Raw genomic sequence first — 21,808 nt, forward strand, 5'->3', positions numbered from 1 at the left:
ACTGCTATGTTTGTGTGGATTTTAATCTGAGAGGCCTTTTGTACTTTAACACAGTTGCTATGTTTCCAGGAAAACTAAGCAGCTAATTCAAATTTCTTAAATATAATAGGCTAGGTGGGACTTTAAGTGAGACCCCAGCAGGTAGTGCCCGGCGTCTCCATCCCTATAACAAGAAAAAAATGAGGTTGAAGGATTATAAGAGGTGCGTGAAAGTCAGCCAGCCCCCAGTCTGATGTACTCACCCTCCAGTCTGTCACCAACCAAGTAGACCTGTCTCTTGATACAAAGAACAGGGGTATAGTTGACACACATTTGCAAACGCATGTGAAAGCTGCAGAGCCACTTCACGGCACCCTGTTAAATCTGCAGTCCTAACACTCCTAATTTAGTGTCTCCGCACTGGAAGCACATGGCTGCTAATGGATGGATGGGGGAACAGGTGAGAGGGAGACAGCCCAACCTCCCCCAACCCATCCTCATCCATAACTGGTCTGTTGTCTCAAAACTCAAATAACTAAGTTGTAACGATGGTACAAACTGGAAAGGACCAGCTGAGAAGCATTACACCTCCATCCCCTTGGTGGATGCAGTATAAAGACAGATAGGGATTTTATATATGGGGCATGGCCTGTAAAGCACAATGCCTTTCAATCCCTAATTTCCTATTTGGGACTTTGTGTGAGACAAGCAGGTCATGCTATAGGTCTCCATCCCTGTATACGGAAAAATAAGGTCAAATCAAACTGAATCCACCAAAAACGCACGAAAATCGCACGGTGGGACTTTATATGAGGCACCAAGTTGTAGGCAAGGCGTCTCCATCCCTGGTTTCTTAAGCATAATAGGCTAGGTGGGACTTTAAGTGAGACCCCAGCAGGTAGTGCCCGGTCTCTCCATCCCTATAACAAGAATAAAATGAGGTTGAAGGATTATAAGAGGTGCGTGAAAGTCAGCCAGGCCCCAGTCTGATGTACTCACCCTCCAGTCTGTCACCAACCAAGTAGACCAAATTTCTTTACTGGAGTACTGATGTAGGATCAGATCCATGTCTGATAAAGTCCATAGAAAGTTGAAGGTTGCTGAAATAGCCGCACCTGTCAGTGGTGCAGAACGTGTTAATGACCTCTCCATTTTGTTCTCAAGCCTGCCCTCTTGTTTGGCCTGTGTTTTCCTGTCCAGGTCCTGTTCACAGCTATTACTAATGTAAGAAAATCAGTAGCATTAGTCATCTTAAAAGGGCTATTACTCAAGATGATTTAAATTGTGAAAATGTCAGTGGTGCTTGTGTGCTCCTTGCTAGAGATGCAATGATTTACACCTGGTGACACGGGAGCGATGCAGAGCGGGGACACAGCTAACTAATGACTCATGTTCCACCCTGGTCAGAATTCCGGACGGCAGCTGGCAATATTGTATCTTAAACATTCTTATGTCTTGCCATTTTTCACTCTGACTGTACAGAATACACAGAGGACGCTGTGGGGTTAAACCCGCGTCCTGAAATCTCAGAGCTGATGAAGATATTTTACAAGGACATTAAGCGGCTGACAGTGAGTGAGCTGACTTTAGTAGTATTGATTGATTGCGTGGATTTTAAAAGGGAGAATACCTGGCATTCAGCAAGATGGCCACCAGTCTCACTGTCTTCTTCAAACAAGCTTATTTAAAGGCCAACATCATGACTTCTTCTCTGCAAAAAAATATAGAAAAACACAGACATTAAACATATCTTAAGTCCTTCAGTCTTCTCGCTGGGGACATCATAGGTCCTTCTTCTCTGGCATTGGCGGTGGGTGGGTGGTCCTTATTACAGAGAACCCATTTATTGGAGAATGAGTACCAAATTGCCCAGGCTGGTGTAAAGAAGCACCCCCATTAGGTTGTGTTCATATAGCAGCATGGGTTTACAGAAGGTGGGTTGGATGATGCCAGTATCTTTTCAACCCAGAAGAGGAACAGCACTGAATCAGAGAGCAGTGAGTCTGGGGAGCATCCCTGGAGACAAATTGAGTATTGTCTCACAAGGAATAACGTGACCACATTTCTGCGACAGCTATTGTTTCTCTACCCCTCGGAAGGAGCACGGAGGCACACAGGGCCTGATCATGTTTGTCTTTCTAGCAGCAAGAATCACTATAGCGAGATCCTTACTATCCCCTAGAATACCATTTGATCTTTTAAAGGCCAAATTGTCCTGGATAATGCTTCATGAGCATCTTTCTGCCATTCTGCAGGATAAGATGCTCAAATCATAAAAAAAAAAAACTGGTACCCTTGGATTACTTACCTGACAGGGGCCACCTCTTAAAGACATCTACAAACCATTAGGGGGTGCTCGCGGCTTTTCTTACTGTTTTTCCTTTCCTTGCTCTGCCCTATTTTTCAATACCTTCTATTTTCTTCCCATTTGACCTTTGGTGATTTGGGAGGGGCTATGGGGTGCAGGTCGGCCTCCTTACCATGTGTGTATTGACACATGTTTTGTATGGTTTTTCTTGTCTCTTTTTTTCTTTTTTCATTGGAAATTGTCAATATATGGTTTTTATGATGCATATCCCAGTGGGATTTTTTAGAAAATGTGACCCGAATAAAATGTAAAAAATTTTATGAAGACAAGAGTATCCCTTTGCCTTAGTAAGAAAACAAGTTGCCGTTATAGTCCCACAAAATAGAGGAATATTCTTTGCAGGTCGGCCCCCTGGGAAGGGTTTAACATCAAGGGCTCAACTGTGTACCTAAACAAGCGTAATGTGTTTAATGTGTGCTGCTTTTGCAAACAGATCTGGCTGTTTTTCTCCCTGCTTTACAGGAATAAGAAATAGCCAGGTGAATGATCTGTGTACAGAGCGCTGTGTGTTTGTAAAGACAGGACTCTGTCCTGTGATTGGCTTCAGCCAATCAGCAGGTCACAGCCATAAATCATTGGCTGGGACCTGCTAACAAAATCCCTATTTAGCCAGGGACAGCACGGGTTAGCAGGGGACCCTAACCCGAAACAGGCTGGATCACATACACGTATGTGATCCAGCCTGGCCATGCCGCCCGCCCGCAGTAAATGTACTGTGGGTAGGAACTGATTAAAGTAGATCTAAAATCAATCACTAAAATCTCAATTAAGAGCTACAAGGCTACTGCCAGGTGGCAAATTTAATATGGATTTCTGAAGCTAGTCTGTCCAATCCAGGAGCCAGCAGGATTTTTTTAAGGTGCAAACTTCATTGACAACAACTTGAAAAAACCTGAAAAGTTAAGCAGTAGCAGGAATTTTTTTTAGGCACATTGGCTACCTAGCCCCTGGGATTTGTTCATTCCTGTGTTAATGTAAATAATAGGCTGGAGGAGATCAGCAGCAACAAATGTCATCCAGTTAGGGCTTAGAGCTACTTGAGTCAATTTAAGTGGGTGGGAGGAGAGTTCACTTAGATGTGGCATCTCCTCTGCTCTCCATAGAGATCCATACATCTCGGATGGTAAGAAGTATCTCACCAGGTCCTGATATTTTGTTTGCTGTAACTGTATAGAACACACTCTGCACCAGGGATGCACCTATTAGCTATTAGAAACTATTGACTGCTAGATTTTAAACATTGGGATTTTTTTTTTAGAATCATACTTGCCTAGGAGGATGCAGCATCAGTGCTCCATGAGCAGAGAGCTGGTGACTGTCAGTCAGTGGCTCTCTGCTCTGCCCCCTACTGGGCTGCGGAGGGGGGAAGAGCAGCCTTGTTGAGAAGCTGGGCCAGGTGCCGGTCCAGGGATCTGGGCGGATTCTGACCATATGGTCGCGATCTTTCCCCAGCTTGGACTGGCTCTGTGACGTCAGCCGACAGCATGCTTCAGCCCGCTGTCTGCTGAAAATGGGTCACAGGAGTGGAGAACCCACAGGAGAGGAGCAACCAAACGAGCTTTGGTTGTACTTCTCCTTTAATAGTCATCACATGGGGAGTGGGATTCCTAAAAGAGGCAGGATAGTCCGATATTTACAATGAGGAAATCTGATTGCTAGAATCTTTAAAGTATATAGAAAAGAAGTCATATGCAATCCGCGAGGATTCAAATTTACAGCAGTGTGAACCCGGCCATACTATTATTCGTCACCAGAACACCAGAGAGGTGATTTTCCCCAACAGGGACACAAATTAAAATCTGGACAGGGCTCTAATCCCTCCCTACTCTATCCAAACTGTCATTGCTGAATGCTCCTCTTGAAAATTTTACTTTCATGGCTGTTATATTGACCCAAAGGTGCCAGTGCTTTCTGAATTACTGACCTAAAATAGGCATGCAGATAAGGCATTCTACCTTTTCCTTTGATTTTAGTAGCTGCATGCTTGTTGCAGGTTCAGTCGCTTAGTAAGTACATATTGAGGACAGAGACAGCTAGGAAAAAAGTATATTCAGTGAGTTCAGCTGTAGGAGGTTCAACATAATTTGGATTGTACTCTTTGGCTGGAGTCCCGCTTTAAAATAAAGCTTTAGTTTTTATCAATATTCAAGGTTTGTTGCAAATACTGAAATACTGTACATGTTTTATCACTGTTACGTGATCGTTTATGCTTTTGGGGTTTTTCGAGATGTGCAAAGAGAGATCACACAACAACTTTCAGATATATAACATTTAATTAAATAATAGATAAAGATAACAAATGTAATAATATTGGAAAATGTAACAAAAATACTTAGCTATAGATGCCTTTCTCCAAGGATTCCTCCCATCCTCATGGCTTGGCATGATCAAACTAGACGTGCATAATGCAGCTCTGGTGCCAGACTAGATTATTCCAATTTTGGTTGTGGTATATACAGTACTAGTGGGTAAGAAAAGACCAGGTGTTACCCTTTGGAACGTGATATTACCTTTTAGGTAAGAAAGCACCATGAAAGAGCTTGGTCATTTGGTCAGTTCATAATGACATTCCTATAGTATAAAGTCATCTAAGGTAACCAGGCTTAGAATGCATTATGTATTGGTGCGCCAATAATAGTAGGGAAAATATGGAATTTCCCAATCAACATGGTGTTTTGTTTTCAGTGTCTCACATTAAGAAATTGGGGGTTCTGTTTTTTATTTTTTTGTCTTTCTGTTATCCATTTCTCAGTGAATAATCTTCACATCTCTGTTCTTTAGATGAACACATCCTTACTGGGAAGTATCGGAATGCTGAACTCAGCACCTCAACTGCGGTGTATTAAAACATACCAGGTGCCACCCGTCCAGCCAGCCTCCCCTGGATCCCTTAACGCCTTGAAACTGGTCAGACTCATCTGGACCTCCAACCGCAACGTCATCCTAATGGCCCATGATGGGAAGGAGCACAGATTTATGGTGTAGGCTCCTTGTTCACCTCCTGCTCACCTACTGCCCCTTCCAGTATCTCTATAGCATGAACATATAGATGTCGTCATATCAGTCCCAGGGGTAAACGTTGCTGTGTTGGTGCTGCATGATTTCCCCTGGTAAATGCTGCTTGTCTCAGCGCTAAAGCCACAGAGAGGAAACCCTTTCCTGTACATAATTTCATGTTCCGAGGTGAATCCCCTTTTCCTTGCTTTATAAGTGATAAAAGCTTATAACTGACATCAGTGCGGACAACAATTTTGTGTGCAGTGAACCAGAGCAACCAATCAGATTTCATAATGCCGAAGTCAGATCACATAAAGATAAATTCTTACTGGCTGCCATTGCTTTTCACCTATTTAAAGCTTATATGATTAGTGATCACGTGTTCAAAGAAGCTAGCTATTGTGTGGGCAAACCCATATGCCATCGTGTTGGTGCACCAACTGTCTACAGGAATGTGATGATGTCCCTAGAGGTGAACTGACGAGCAACAAACAAAAAGAGAGAGGGGTTGCATCACAGAGGTCTATATTTATTGCTCATTCAGAAACATATCCAGCAATGTTTTAGGCTAAAGAGGACAATTTAGTCAATGACACATAGGGGATTATTTACTAAAACTGGAGAGTGCAAAACCTGGTTCAGCTCTGCAGAGAAAGCAATCAGCTTCCAGGTTTTATGGTAAAGCTTAATTGAACAAGCTGAAGTTAGAAGCCCAATTGGCTACCAAGCACAGCTACACCAGATTTTGAATACACCAATTTTAGTAACCCCCCCCCCCCCTATAAAGTAGGAAACCAGAAATGATGTGAAACAGAAATACACAGTAACATCATAAATCAACAGGTATAACTGCTGATCTATACACAGGATCAGCCGAGTGTTTCAAAGGCCTCCTTCACACCATGTGCAGGGACATGCATTTTTTCTACACCTGTCTTTGCAAGAGCACAAAGAAAACAATTGTTTTCTATTTTTTTTTTTTATATTGTAATATATGCAACATGTAGACATTTTTCTGCAGAGCAAGAAAACCTCACGTGACACCAACATTGTGGCGTGTCCAAGGCACATAGAAAACAATTGTTGTGTCCTTGCAGAAATCTGTGTTAGAAAAACACATGCCTCTGCACATGGTGTTAACAAGCCTAAAATATTAAAGTCAAAGCTGTATGTTTTTTCCAGTCTTTATGCATATATGGTGTGAACGAGGCCTTAATCTAAGAGGAATCTGCAACACAAAACAAATATAATATGAAGTAATTAGTATGAATCAAAATCATGATTCCAACCTTGTGGTGACAACCTATTCAGTTCAAAGACCCAATATACCATTTTGCGTTTCAGCACGATGGTGTAGTCACCAACCCGTTTTCATTTTGAGATCGGATCTGCTATCATTGAATCTGAGAACAGTGTCCCTGTGTCTGGCTTCAAGAAGATTTCTAAACACAAGGAGCTTTGTATGTCTAAACTGGCCTTTCTCAATCGAAGTACCTCTAGAGGTTGTTAGGTGTTCCTTGAGCAGTAAACTGTTTATACCTCACAGATAAGTAACCACTTTTAAGTTGAATGTAGGGGCGATTCTTCCCAGTAACAACAAATTTAAAGAACATTCTTCCCAATGATTATCACACTAATGTGCTCTGAGCTGTAAACATAGTAATTATTAGTAGGGGTTCCCTCTGCAATAAAATAGTGGAGAATGACTGGCCTAGACCTTATAGAATATGTATATTGTGACACACTGTCCCTAATTCCTTGTGTGGTGTCACCTAGGTTTCGAGGATGTCAGTAGATAAACAGAATATGTACTCTGGGTGATCTTTCCTTGTGTTTGATCAGCACAGAATATCATGGGATATTTATAGGTTTCTAGGATTCTGCCTGAATACCGGAATAGGTATACTCTGAAATGGTATACAACATATCCTAAATATTCCAACTATGTTTAATGCAGAAAAAAATCCTTCCTGTAACTCATCCTTTATGTGATCAAGCCTTCTCTAGAAGTTCCAGGGGATAATCCCCAGCTGTAAACTTCTCTATTTCGATTCTGCTAGTCTCTCAGGGGTTTAACTATTCTGTGCAATCTGGTAAACTGGCTTCTAACAATTTTGCCCAAAAACCAAAAAGGGGTAAAAGCTGTCAAAGGCCAGTAATTGATTGCGGTATGGTGTCTTAGTATAAAATCAGTTTTTAACCTGGACACCAAGTAGGAGATTTACTAAAACTGGAGCACACACAATGTGGTGCAGCTGTGCATGGTAGCCAATCACCTTCTAATTTCGCCTTTTTCAAATAAGATTTGGTAATAAAACCTGGATGCTGATTGGTTTCCCTGCAGAGCTAAACCATTTTGCATGCTCCAGTTATAGTAAATACAGGCATTCCCCACTTTTACGTACCCTCACTTTACGTACTTTCGCAAGTACGAACACATTGGCGTCTACGGGAAATCTTGGTCAGCTTGGCATGGCATGGCATTGCTCACGGTTTTGCACACTGGCATCTATGGGAAGTCTTGGTCAGCTTGACATGGCACTACTGCCGGTTTTCAACAATGGCATCTGTGGGAAATATTGGTCAGCTTGACATGGCACTGCTCCCGAACCATAAGTGAAAGGGACACCAAACTTGGGGAGCACCGAGAGGGGACCCAGGACTAAAATATATATCTGATTTTGGGGGCGGCCAGCTTGCCTAGGTAATCTACCATGTCGTAGTCTTGGGTCCCCTTAAAGTGCTTCCCAAGTTTGGTGTCCTGGTTACTTATGGTCCTGGAGCAGTACCATATCAAGCTGACCAAGATTACGCATAGAGGTAGTGTATTTACATGCATTGAGAAGTGAAAAAGGGTATTGCTTCACTTTAAGTACATTTTTGTTTTACATACATGCTCTGGTCCCATTGTGTACTTAAAAGTGAGGTATGCCTGTAACCCCCAGGCATATCACCAAAGTACCTAAACTGGACACTTATCTTAAACATATTTAAATTAATTTGTGGCTGAGCATTATTAATGTGCTCACCTAACGCTAGCAGAGATCCAATGCCAACCTGCCACAATGCAAACACATCGTCAATATAGTGCCACTATGCAAAAGCCACTTTGGAAAATATTTTGTGTGTGTGTGTGTGTATATATATATATATATATATATATATATATATTGTTTTTTGTTTTTTTTTTTCACCCGAGACTCATCATGACTTTCACTCAAAAATGACATGAAAAATGTGTGACTCTTCAGTGAAAACATTGCTAAACAGACCCCATCGCCTTTACAGTTTTAGTCACCAAAGGATTTGTGATCTGTACAACCAACCTATAATATGCAAACTTGAGCAGACAGACCCGGGGACACATGTAGTTCCTAATTTAAGCAATTCTCATTCCTGAATCAGCCGCACAGCTTGCTTTGTCACTTCTCTGCCCCCTCTTTGGACAGTGAATCCTCCATATCACCTCTGTCCAGTGAGCAGGAGCAGTAAAGCTAAACCTGGGAATAGAGTAGTTCTTCCTGACTAGTGTGTACCACAAGATTGCCTAGCCAAAATTACAAATCCTTTGGCAGATTTAATAGTGAATATACACTGACCAGCCATAACATTATGACCAACCACCATAACCCGTCGAGGCATGCACTCCTCTAGACCTCTGAAGATATGTTATTGTATCTGGCACCAAGTCGTCCGTAGCAGATCCTTTAACTACTTGCCGACTGCCGCAAGTACATATACTGCGGCGGTCAGCCCCGTGCAGGCAAAGTGACGTATGGGTATGTCACTCGCCCTTGAGCTAATAGGGGGCAATCGCGCACTGCCGGAGGCGCGCTCCAGCCCCCGCTCGTTTACGGGCATCCCCGCGCGAGTGACCGGCGGTTCCGATGTCAGCCGGTCACTCGCGATCTTCCGCTGAAGAGGGAGAAAGGCAGGCGGCTAATGTAAACAAAGCCGCCTGTCATTCTCCCTGATGTAACAGCAGAGATCATACGATCCTGCTATGTAGTATCGTATGTCTCTGTGGTTACATCAAAAGCCACACCCCTTTACAGTTAGAAGCATGACCCTAGGGACACACTTAACCCCTTGCTCTCTAATAAAGTTAACCCCTTCCATGCCAGTGTCATTTTTACAGTAACAGTGCATATGTATAGCACTGATTAATGTAGTAATGTCACTGGTACCCCCAAAAGTGTCAAAAATGTCAGTCAAGGGTCCGATCTGTCCGCCGCAAAGTCGTAGTCCCGCAAAAAAAATCGCAGATCGCCGCCATTACTAGTTAAAAAAAAAACAATAAAAATGACAAAAATCTTTCCCGTAGTTAATAAACGCAATAACTTTTGCGCAAACCAATCAAAATATGCTTATTGCAATTTTTTTAACCAAAAATATGTAGCGGAAAACAAATTGGCCTAAAATGTTAAAACATTTTGATTTTTACATTTTTTTAGGGAATTTCATATAAAAAAATTTGTGAAATATATTGTTATTTTTTCAAAATTGTTGCTCTTTTTTTGTTTATAGCGCAAAAAGTAAAAATCGCACAGGTGATCAAATACCACCAAAAGAAAGCTCTGTTTGTGGGGGAAAAAAGTCCATCAAATTCATTTGGGTACAGCATCGCCCGACCGCGCAATTGTCCGTTAAATTCACGCAGTGCCGAATCGCAAAATAGGGCCTGGTCTTTGAGCAGCCAAATCCTCCGGTGCTTAAGTGGTTAAGTCCCGTAAGTTGCGAGTTGGGGCCCCCAGGGATCGGACTTGTTTTTTCCGCACATCCCACAGATGCACGAAAGATTGAAATCTGGAAAATGTGGAGGCCAGTTTAATACCTCAAAATCTGTGCTCTGCAAACCATTCTTGAGTTCATTAGACCAGACCACCTTCTTTATTGCTTTGTGGTCCAGATGTGATGGTCATGTGCCCATTGTAGGCACTTTTGGCTGTGGACACAGATCAGCGTGGGCACCCTGACCGGTCTGCGACTACACAGCCCCATAGACAACAAACTTCTATGCACTTCTGTTCTGACACCTTTCTATTAGAGTCAACTTTTTCAACAAAATGAGCTACAGAAGCTCTTGGATCGGAATAAATAGGCCGGACTTCACTCCCCGCAATCATCATTGAGCCTTGGCCACCCATGACCCATTCATCATTTTGCCGGTTTTCGTTCCTTGGACCACTATTGGATGGTCCTGACCACTGCAGACAGGGAACATCCCACGAGAGCTGCAGTTTTGGAGTTGCTCTGACTCAGTTGTCTAGCCATTACAATTTGGCCCCTGTCATAACGCTTGCCCATTTTTTCTGTTTTCAACACATCAACTTGAGGGATAACATGCTCACTCCCTGGCTAATCTATCCCACCTACTTTAAGGTGCAATTGTAATGAATTAATATTATTCACTTTACCTGTCAGTGGTCAAAAAGTTATGGCTGATCAGTGTATATGTATTTTAACTGTGTGTTTAGCTGGTTACCTGGGCTTCCTCTTTAAAAGCCAACAGCATCTAAATCGAATAATTTAGCAAAGGCCTGGTACCTGTCTGTTAAAGTGATTGGAAGCTGTAGATGTCGCTCTTCGACTACCTTGGTTTGGATCATTCAGCTTGTAAACAAAAAACAACGTTGAATCAGACTCCTTCCGGCGGATTCCTTTTTCACACTTTAGAAGAATACAGTGGAAGGAAGCAGGAGCAAGCTCCAGTAGAGGGATTTTGTTGAAGGAGCCCCAGAATTACAAACTCGCATGGCAAGCCTTTGCATCTATAGCCCCCAGGGACAATACCCAGAAGGCAAGCAGGGCTGAGCGCATACTGCCCTACAATTGAGTAGAACTTGGGGCATCACCCAGTTGCAGCAGCTTTTAGCCTCTCATTGAATTTACAGGTTGCCTGCAGCAGGGCTGGACAGTGTGCCTGTGTCTTCATCCTGCACCTAGATACCAGAGTCTCATGCATCAGGGCTAAACACGCAGTGTGGATGAAGCTTTCTCAACTTTTTCAACACAGAGGAACCTTCATGATACATTAATGTGATGGTCAGTGGGAAGAATGGTCCTTACACTTGTGGTCACTGGAACTTAAGAGGCAGAAATTGCTTATTGGCCAAGGAGCCCCTAGCAACCCCTAGAGCAGTGGGGTTATCAACTCCTGTCCTCCTGACCCACTAACAGGCCAGGTTTGCAAGATGACTCAAATACATCACAGGGGATATAATTTGCTGCTCAGTGATTGCAGTACTCTAGTCTGCATCTCCCCAAGGTAATACCCTGTTTCCCCGAAAATAGGCCCTATCCTGAAAATAAGACCTAGCATGATTTTTGGGAAGGGCTGCAATAAAAGGCCTACCTGAAAATAAGCCAGAGTAAAGTCCTTGTAAATGTATGCAATCCATTTTGTAAAAAGGTTATATAATGTCCAGTGTGTCTCCTTTTCTAACTTTATTGTCGAAAATACCTTATTTACAGTACCGCTGGGTGCTCACTTGACCCCCAGAGATTTTCTCCTCTCCTCCCGGCTGATGTCAGTGGCCCCTCCCTCTGCAGTGCTCGGAGTTGGGCTGACGTCAGCGAGGATCTCGGCCCTTCCATTGCCAGTGCTGGGAGTGGGGAAGAAGAGCTCCAGTGGATCACGTGAGCGCCCAGCAGCACTGTAAATAAGGTGTTTTCGACAATAAAGTTACAAAAGGAGATACACTGGACATTATATCATCTTTTTACAAAACAGATTACATATTTTTATAATGACTTTTTAACTAAGGTTTATTTTTGAGATTATAGATGTCAACATGATGACTCCTAAGCTGACAGATGGAGAGGGATAGAGAAGATGGGGAAATAGATTAGATGGGGACATAGATAACTGCTCCAAACAAAATGTGGTGAATGAACCACCTTTCTCCTGCACTCAGAAAACGAGGCTTCCCCAACTGCTTTTCCAACTGAGCATCTGGAATCAGACTCATAAACTTGAGTGTCAGAAGTAGTCCATACAGGTGTCCATAGTCTTCTTAGGATGACAGCTGACGCGTTGCAAGGCATATGCCTCTTCCTCAGAGCCCTTCCTCAGGGCTCTGAGGAAGAGGCATATGCATCGAAACGCGTCAGTTGTCATCCTAAGAAGACTATGGACACCTGTATGGACTATTTCTGACACTCAAGTTTATGAGTCTGATGTGATTGATTTTTGTGAGTAGCCATTTTTATGTTTTAATATTAAAAGCCTATATTGAGGATAATGCGCTAGGTCGGTGCGCCCTTTTTTTGTGGTTTTTTTTTTTTTTTGGGGACATAGATAAGACATCCCTTGAAAATAAGCCCTTGTGTGTATTTTGTAGCCAAAATAAATATAAGACCCGGTCTTATTTTCGGGGAAACACGTGTGTTTTAAATCTAGCCTGTTAGTGGGTCCTGAGGACACGAGTTGAGAACCACTGCTCTAGATGGAATCCTAGTTGAGAAAACCCTACTGTAGATCTTTCTTGGAGTCTATTCAAAGCTTAAATATTGGCCCCCGCATGTGGGCTTAAATAGGAGAACATTACAGTGATCTGACAAGTTATCTTCCATTCATTGTGGAAATACCAGTTTTGGGTGGGCTGTCTTTTTATCCTTTCGTAATAACATGCTTCAAAATTTGTAAAGCCTATCACTGAAAATCATGTGTCTTTATTGTTACATTCCATACAAAGCTAGGTACTTCACGCACATTTAGGTGATTTTTATTCTTAAATTACTGTTTACATGTAGAGCCCTTCTTGTATCTTTGTATTTACGAGGACAGTCCTGTTATGAAGATTCTGTCCTACTGAGTGTTTAAAAGTGAACATTTATTCATGTGTTTTATGTTGTGTTTCTGCTATTTTCTGTAAGTTTAAGTTGCCGTGTGTAAAGTGTGGTTTCCTGCTGAGTATTCAGCGCCTCTATTAATTTAACAGGATATAATGTAAAATGATAATTATAAATAAATGACCATTTAAATGTAATTTGCTAATTTATTATATACTATATATACCGTGTTGACAAAATCTAGTTTTATTTAAAAGAGATGTGGATCACATTGGAAAGCCATTCCAGGATAAATCTCTTGGCTTTGGAAAAAGCCTAAAAAGTCAGTGTTCTCTGTTAGAGTTGAACTCCGGGCACACATTTAAATACACAAAATAAATATATTTTTCTGTAGTTATGTGGGTGAAACCAGGATTAGACTCTTTAAAAAAAAAAATATATATATATATATATATACAGTGCCTTGCAAAAGTATTAAGCCCCCTTGAACTTTTTTTGCCACATTTCAGGCTTCAAACATAAAGTTATAAAACTGTAATTTTTTTAGAAGAATCAACAACAAGTGGGACACAATCATGAAGTGGAACGAAATTTATTGGATATTTCAAACTTTTCTAACAAATAAAAAACTGAAAAATTGGGCGTGCAAAATTATTCAGCCCCCTTAAGTTAATACTTTGTAGCGCCACCTTTTGCTGCGATTACAGCTGTAAGTCGCTTGGGGTATGTCTCTATCAGTTTTGGCACATCGAGAGACTGAAATTTTTGCCCATCCCTCCTTGCAAAACAGATCGAGCTCAGTGAGGTTGGATGGAGAGCGTTTGTGAACAGCAGTTTTCAGTTCTTTCCACAGATTCTCGATTGGATTCAGGTCTGGACTTTGACTTGGCCATTCTAACACCTGGATATGTTTATTTGTGAACCATTCCATTGTAGATTTTGCTTTAGGTTTTGTATCATTGTCTTGTTGAAGACAAACCTCCGTCCCAGTTTTAGGTCTTTTGCAGACTCCATCAGGTTTTCTTCCAGAATGGTCCTGTATTTGGCTCCATCCATCTTCCCATCAATTTTAACCATCTTCCCTGTGCCTGCTGAAGAAAAGCAGGCCCAAACCATGATGCTGCCACCACCATGTTTGACAGTGGGGATGGTGTGTTCAGGGTGATGAGCTGTGTTGCTTTTACACCAAACATAACGTTTTGCATTGTTGCCAAAAAGTTTTATTTTGGTTTCATCTGACCAGAGCCCCTTCTTCCACATGTTTGGTGTCTCCCAGGTGGCTTGTGGCAAACTTTAAACGACACTTTTTATGGATATCTTTAAGAAATGGCTTTCTTCTTGCCACTCTTCCATAAAGGCCAGATTTGTGCAGTATACGACTGATTGTTGTCCTATGGACAGAGTCTCCCGCCTCAGCTGTAGATCTCTGCAGTTCATCCAGAGTGATCATGGGCCTCTTGGCTGCATCTCTGATCAGTCTTCTCCTTGTATGAGCTGAAAGTTTAGAGGGACGGCCAGGTCTTCGTAGATTTGCAGTGGTCTGATACTCCTTCCATTTCAATATTATCTCTTGCACAGTGCTCCTTGGGATGTTTAAAGCTTGGGAAATCTTTTTGTATCCAAATCCGGCTTTAAACTTCTCCACAACAGTGTCTCGGACCTGCATGGTGTGTTCCTTGTTCTTCATGATGCTCTCTGTGCTTTAAACGGACCTCTGAGACTATCACAGTGCAGGTGCATTTATACGGAGACTTGATTACACGCAGGTGGATTCTATTTATCATCATTAGTCATTTAGGTCAACATTGGATCATTCAGAGCTCCTCACTGAACTTCTGGAGAGAGTTTGCTGCACTGAAAGTAAAGGGGCTGAATAATTTTGCATGCCCAATTTTTCAGTTTTTTATTTGTTAACAAAGTTTGAAATATCCAATACATTTTGTTCCACTTGATGATTGTGTCCCACTTGTTGTTGATTCTTCACCAAAAATTAGTTTTATATCTTTATGTTTGAAGCCTGAAATGTGGCAAAAGGTCGAAAAGTTCAAGGGGGCCGAATACTTTCGCAAGTCACTGTATATATATATATATATATATATATTTACACTTACAGGTAGAAATGGTGTCCTCTCTCTAAGGGCCAGTTCACAGCAGATCGCAGTCCAAGAAACCAAAGATTTTGCGAAAAATTTACATTTTCTACTTTGACAGTTAAAAAAAATATCCAATATATTAAATTTTTGTCAAAATTTTAGGCCAAAATGTTTTTAGCTACATGTCTTTGACAAAAAATTCTCAATGAGCATATTTTTATCCACTTTAAGCCCAGAAGATTTTACCCCCTTCCTGACCAGGCTATATTTTGCGATTCGGCACTGCGTTACATTAACGGACAATTGCGCAGTAGTGCGACGCTGTACCCAAATTTTATGTCCTTTTTTTTGCCCACAAATAGAGCTTTCTTTTGGTGGTATTTGATCACCTGTGCGATTTTTAATTTTTGAAAAAAAGCATAAATTTTGAAAAAAAAAAAAAACAATATTTTTTACATTCTGATATATAACATTCCCCAAAAAAATTTACGAATCAAACTTTTTTTTAACATTTTAGGCCAATTTGTTTTCTGCTACATATTTTTGGTAAAAAAAAATCACAATAAGCGTATTTTGATTGGTTTGCGCAAAAGTTATCGCGTTTAACTACAGGAAAGATTTATGTAATTTTTATTGTTTATCTTTTTTTTTTTACTAATAATAGCGGCGAGCTGCGATTTTTTGCGGGACTGCGACATTGCGGCAGACAGATCAGACCCCTAACTGACATTTTTGACACTTTTGGGGGCACCAGTGACATTACTACAGTAATCAGTGCTAAAAATATGCACTGTTACTGTAATAATGACACTGGCAGGGAAGGGGTTAACACTGTTGGTGATCAAGGGGTTAAATGTATGCCTCATGCTTACTGACGTGTGTGGGGGGAGGGGGTTGTGTGACACAGACACAGATTGCAGGTTCAGCTATGCTGAATCCTATGATCTGTCCCTGCCTGTCACAGAGGAGATCCGCCCGTTTTATTTACACAAGCGGGCGGATTGCCTCAGTCTTTCCCCGACGATCGGGGAAGAGCGGCGGTGATCACCGCATCTCCTCCCTTGGCCCGACTCCCGCTGTGTCTAAACACAGCGGGAGCGAGCCTCCGGCGGCGCGCTCATGCCGCCGAGAGAGGGAGGAATCTGGCGACGTAGGTCTACGTCGCTGGACCCAGGGCTGCCACCTTGCTGCAGTAGCAGCAACGTGAGTGGTCCGGAAGTGGTTAAATGAGAAGTATAGACTATTTGTATTTGCTTATTTTAGGTTATTGCAATTTTAAATTGTCCAAAGCACAAGAGGTAAGGGGAAATCCTTCATTGGGGACACCTCTTCTGGGGAGTTCCCCTGACTTTGGGAGATTTCCTCCAATTTCCTGCTGCATCTCTGGGATGTGAAGTGAACAGAAATGTCCCCAATGGTACACAGACTACAAAGAAAAAAACTAAAACAACATTTTTGACTATGCATATTCTTACAAATATACAAAAGCCTGTGATATTGATAATGCCTAATTGTGGCACAAATGAACTAGAACTAGACATAGGAGTGCTTCCCTACACACCAAAAGGCCACTTAACTAAAATGTAACCTTTATGAAAGGGTATGTAAATGACCATAACAGGTAAGCCTATAGGGTGAGGTCAGTGTCACTATATTTGAACCAAAGTTCTATCTCTATGTGGTAATATTTACATCTACCAAGTTTGATTGGTGAAACTTCTCTTAATATATACACATAGACAATATGAGGGTTATTATATCCTCTTATGTTAAATATAAAGGCTCCAGTCTATTTAGAGTATATGTAAACTCAAGGTATACTCACCAACGCCAACCAGTATAAAGAGATGGCGGTACATCTGTCTCTCCTCCTCTCTATTGGCCACATGTAAAAATGAGAAGATATCAATTGATATTTTCATAGGGAAGAAGACAGTCCACATCTTTAGTAAGACAGAATTTACTAGTATACTTTCTCTTTTTTTTTGTTCATCTCATTTTTATATGTGGCCAATAAATGTGAGGAGAGACAGATGTACCTCCATCTCTTTATATTGGTTGATGTTTGTGAGTAGACCTTGAGTTTATATACTGAATCTTCCAAATAGCCTGGAGCCATTATATTAAATGTAAGAGGATATAATAACCCTCATATTGTCTATATGTATATATTAGGAGACGTTTCACCAATCAAGCTTAGTAGATGTAAAAATTATCACAGGGATAGAACTTTGGTTCATATATAGTGCCATTGACCTCACCCTATTGGCATACCTGTTATGATTTATAATAAAGGTTAAAGTAATACTAAAGTCTGTTTTTTTTTCTTTAAAAATAACAGTCATGTTTTACTTACCTGCTCTGTCCAGTTGGTTTTACACAGAGCAGCCCAGATCCAAATCTTCTTGAGTCCCTTGCCGGCACTTCTAGACCTTCCCCCCCTTGCCGAGTGCCGCAGTTTTCTATGGGGGGCACACGAGCCGCTGCTCTGTGTGTCCATTCAGACATGTAGCCGCAGTTCGGCCCCGCCCACTCGGTCTCCTCATTGACTCACTGACTTTGATTGACAGCAGTGGGAGCCAATGGCGCCCCTCTGCCGTCTTAGCCAATGAGGAGGGAAAGTCCCGGGCAGCCGAGACACTCCTGCAACATTGCTGAATTGAGATGGGATCTAGTAAGTTTTAGGGGGGCTGCTGCACACAGATGGTTTTTCATCTTAATGCAGAGAATGACTTAAGACAAAAAAAAAAAACCTTCTACCTTTACAACCACTTTAAGTCTTAGATAACTGGCCTTTTGGTGCATAGGGAAGCGCACCTCATCTAGTTCTAGTTCTATACATACAGTTGCAGGTCCAAGGGAGCCTAAGCAAAAAGAGTGAACTACTGTATTCCAGATAGAAGGTATGTTTTCTGGGGTACAGCTTAGTGACATATACAATTTCTAAACGTACTCTATACCCACAAATATTCACTTGGAGTTCAGGTTCACATTAAAGCGAAACTAAACAAATTCCTTTAAATATATTTTCTTTAGCCACCAACATTTAAAAATCTATTTTGTGTGCACAATGTTTTTGTACCAAAAATAAGTACATACAGACAAAAAACATCACTATAAAAGTAAAGCCCACTATCTCTCAAATAAAATGAAAAAAAAATCACTTACGGCAAGTGGGTGAGAGATACCGATCTGCCAGCAGATCTGCTAATGTGGAATGGCTTATATCTTTAATTTGTACATATGTGAATGGCATTTCAATAACATTTGTAAACAGAATTATGCTATGTGACATCATTTTACCCTTACATGAGCAATATTTGGAATATCGGCCAGTTCCAGGGCCGATAAAGATATATTTGCAAAAGTCAATATCGGCCCTCGATATATCGGCCTTTTCCTAGTACATAGCCTGTGTAGAGAGCAGAGCTGTGGGAGAGACCAAGCAGGTCCATGCTCTACAGGCTGCCTCCATAAAACTACAGGAGGGGTGGACACGAGACCAGTCACCTTGCACAAGGAGAGAGAGCAGTAGCGACTGGAAGTTCCCGCACAATTTCACAAAGCACACCAAGATTCCAGTAAAATGCACACAGTTCCTGTATTTAGAATTTAGAATATTTGTTTTGCCTGGATTTCTGCCTTAAGGTAAATGCTACAATAAATAAATTGTGCTCACTGACAATGTTTTCCCTCTAAAGGAATACCAAGTAGTGATCTTACATCCTTTTCTTTGTACTCTGTGAAAGTCTCTATTCAGTAGCACAGCAGCCTGGTTTGTCCTTTCCTTGGTCCATGCTTATGCCATCCAACTGATGTCTGGTCCCAGGGAGCCTGCTTGTCAAATGTAGGCTCCCTTTATTATTTTTACAAAGACTGTTCAATATCAGCCATTATAGTTTCAGATATTTTGATTTACACATGCTAATTTGTGAACCCAGTTTATTTCTCCGGTGAGAATGGAATATATTGGCGCATTCCCTGCTTACTTATTTTTGACAATGCAATCTCCAGGCCTGGATATCCTGGCTTCATTACCTAGCGACTCACTGATATGAAACAAGAATGTAGCCAGCAAAGTTTGCAAGTTAAGTGACTCATAAAATTGTGAAGCAAGAGAAAAAAAAAAGGAAAGTTTTGATGAATTCAGGGCTGCATTACTTTGTCTATTTCCATCTTCCTGGACTTCAGCGGATTGGTTTGCAGCAATTTGCCACCTTCTGCAATCCAATTGACAAAAAAAACTGAAATAAAAAAAAACATTGCAATGCCAGCTGAAAAGCACATTTGATCAAGTTCTACCCCAGTCCCTTGGTCATTTACTTGAAGACTGATAGAAAACTTCCAAAACTAGCATGTTTGTGACTGGCATAGGGTTGCATTTGCAGGAGGCACATTTTGCAATTGGTTTTGGACTTTTTTTTGGAACATTAAGGTAGGACACTGCTGAACTTAATTGCAATTAGCTAAATGTTTTAAATAAAGAGCTTCCATTGTTCTAAAGTCCAGATTATACAGTATTTGGCCAACATTATGTATCTCTTTTGTCCACAATATAATATTCTAAATGTTGCTGTTTTTCTAGTGCTGGCCTAAAAATATCTAAACCTGGTTGGTACTCCTTGCAGATCTTTTCCCAACTTTTGACTTGCCATGCAATGCCTTGTTTAGCGCTGTGTCTGTGTAAATAGCCAACCATCTGGGCAGAGGCAGGGCTTTGCTTCCTTGTGTCGGAGCCTCCAGCAAGGAGAAGTGTAAGAAGCACAGTAGTGATCTTTGAGATTCATGTTAAAGGACTAAATCTGGCACTGCTCCTCCCAAGAATAAATGAATGGGAGATGCAAATTGCTGCGTGTTACTCCCATAAACATATCCACTAGAAGTAAATGCATAAATAATACTGTGCAAAAACAATACTCCTCCCAAATGAGTGTCGCATTGTGCAAAATACTGCAGTCTGAAAAGTGCAAACACCACAAAAAAGTGCTAATGCATCATTGTAAACATAAATGCAAAAATGTCCGCTCAGTGTGAACAATATTATCCTTCCAAAACACATGCCCCTTCCTTAGGGTAGGCTGATCCTTGTAGTGCCTTCAATGCTCTGTGAGTGGTGCTCCCAAGCCAATAACAGTCCAAGCATGCAGTGAGCCCCAGGTTCCCTCGTGATACCCGTCAGATGTACACTCACCAAATAGCAATTCCCTTGCTACAGGGGTTGCTCGCCTTTCTTGGAATAACCACTTTTTTTGTGGTGTTTGCACTTTTCAGACTTTGCACAGAATTGAGTGCTTTTGCACAGTATTATGTATGGAATAACACTTATGTATGTATTCATTTAGTGGATACTGCAGGATTTTACACAATCCCATGCTCATTTGGGAGGAGTATTGTTTTTGCACAGCATTTGTTGCATAGCATTATTTATGTACAAACCCGATTCCAAAAAAGTTGGGACACTGTACAAATTGTGAATAAAAACAGAATGCAATGATGTGGAAGTTTCAAATTTCAATATTTTATTCAGAATACAACATAGATGACATATCAAATGTTTAAACTGAGAAAATGTATCATTTTAAGGGGAAAATAACTTGATTTTAAATTTCATGGCATCAACATATCTCAAAAAAGTTGGGACAAGGCCACGTCTACCACTGTGTGGCCTCCCCTCTTCTTTTTATAAAAGTCTGCAAACGTCTGGGGACTGAGGAGACAAGTTGCCCAAGTTTAGGAATAGGAATGTTGTCCCATCTTGTCTAATACAGGCTTCTAGTTGCTCAATTGTCTTAGGTCTTCTTTGTCGCATCTTCCTCTTTATAATGCACAAAATGTTTTCTATGGGTGAAAGATCTGGACTGCAGGCTGGCCATTTCAGTACCCAGATCCTTCTTCTACGCAGCCATGATGTTGTAATTGATGCAGTATTTGGTCTGGCATTGTCATGTTGGAGAATGCAAGGTCTTCCCTGAAAGAGAAGACGTCTGGATGGGAGCATATGTTGTTCTAGAACTTGGATATACCTTTCAGCATTGATGGTGCCTTTCCAGATGTGTAAGCTGCCCATGTCACACGCACTCATGCGACCCCATACCATCAGAGATGCCGGCTTCTGAACTGAGCGCTGAGAACAACTTAGGTTGTCCTTGTCCTCTTTAGTCCGGATGACATGGCGTCCCAGTTTTCCACAAAGAACTTCAAATTTTGATTCGTCTGACCACAGAACAGTTTTCCACTTTGCCACAGTCCATTTTAAATGAGCATTGGTCCAGAGAAAACGCCTGCGCTTCTGGATTGTGTTTAGATTTGGCTTCTTTTTTGGCCTATAGAGTTTTAGCTGGCAACGTCGAATGGCACGGTGGATTGTGTTCACCGACAATGTTTTCTGGAAGTATTCCTGAGCCCATGTTGTGATTTCCATTACAGTAGCATTCCTGTATGTGATGCAGTGCCGTCTAAGGGCCCGAAGATCACAGGCATCCAGTATGGTTTTCCGGCCTTGACCCTTACGCACAGAGATTGTTCCAGATTCTCTGAATCTTTGGATGATATTATGCACTGTAGATGATGATAACTT

General features: G+C 41.4%; 1 protein-coding gene across 4 annotated transcripts in view; it reads left to right on the plus strand.

The window, feature by feature from the left end:
• WDR7 (WD repeat domain 7) overlaps window positions 1-5,569 on the plus strand; it is a 654,984-nt gene extending 649,415 nt beyond the window's left edge. For all 4 annotated transcript variants that reach the window (XM_082268937.1, XM_082268938.1, XM_082268939.1 and 1 more), the window contains one exon: window positions 5,129-5,569. In XM_082268937.1, coding sequence (XP_082125063.1) covers window positions 5,129-5,332 — 204 coding nt within the window. In that variant the 3' untranslated portion in view covers window positions 5,333-5,569. The remainder of the gene's footprint in view (window positions 1-5,128) is intronic.
• The last annotated feature ends 16,239 nt before the right edge of the window (window positions 5,570-21,808 follow it).

Source organism: Pelophylax lessonae (assembly GCF_965119305.1).
Source record: "Pelophylax lessonae genome assembly, chromosome: 1".
NCBI classification, from domain to species: domain Eukaryota; kingdom Metazoa; phylum Chordata; class Amphibia; order Anura; family Ranidae; genus Pelophylax; species Pelophylax lessonae.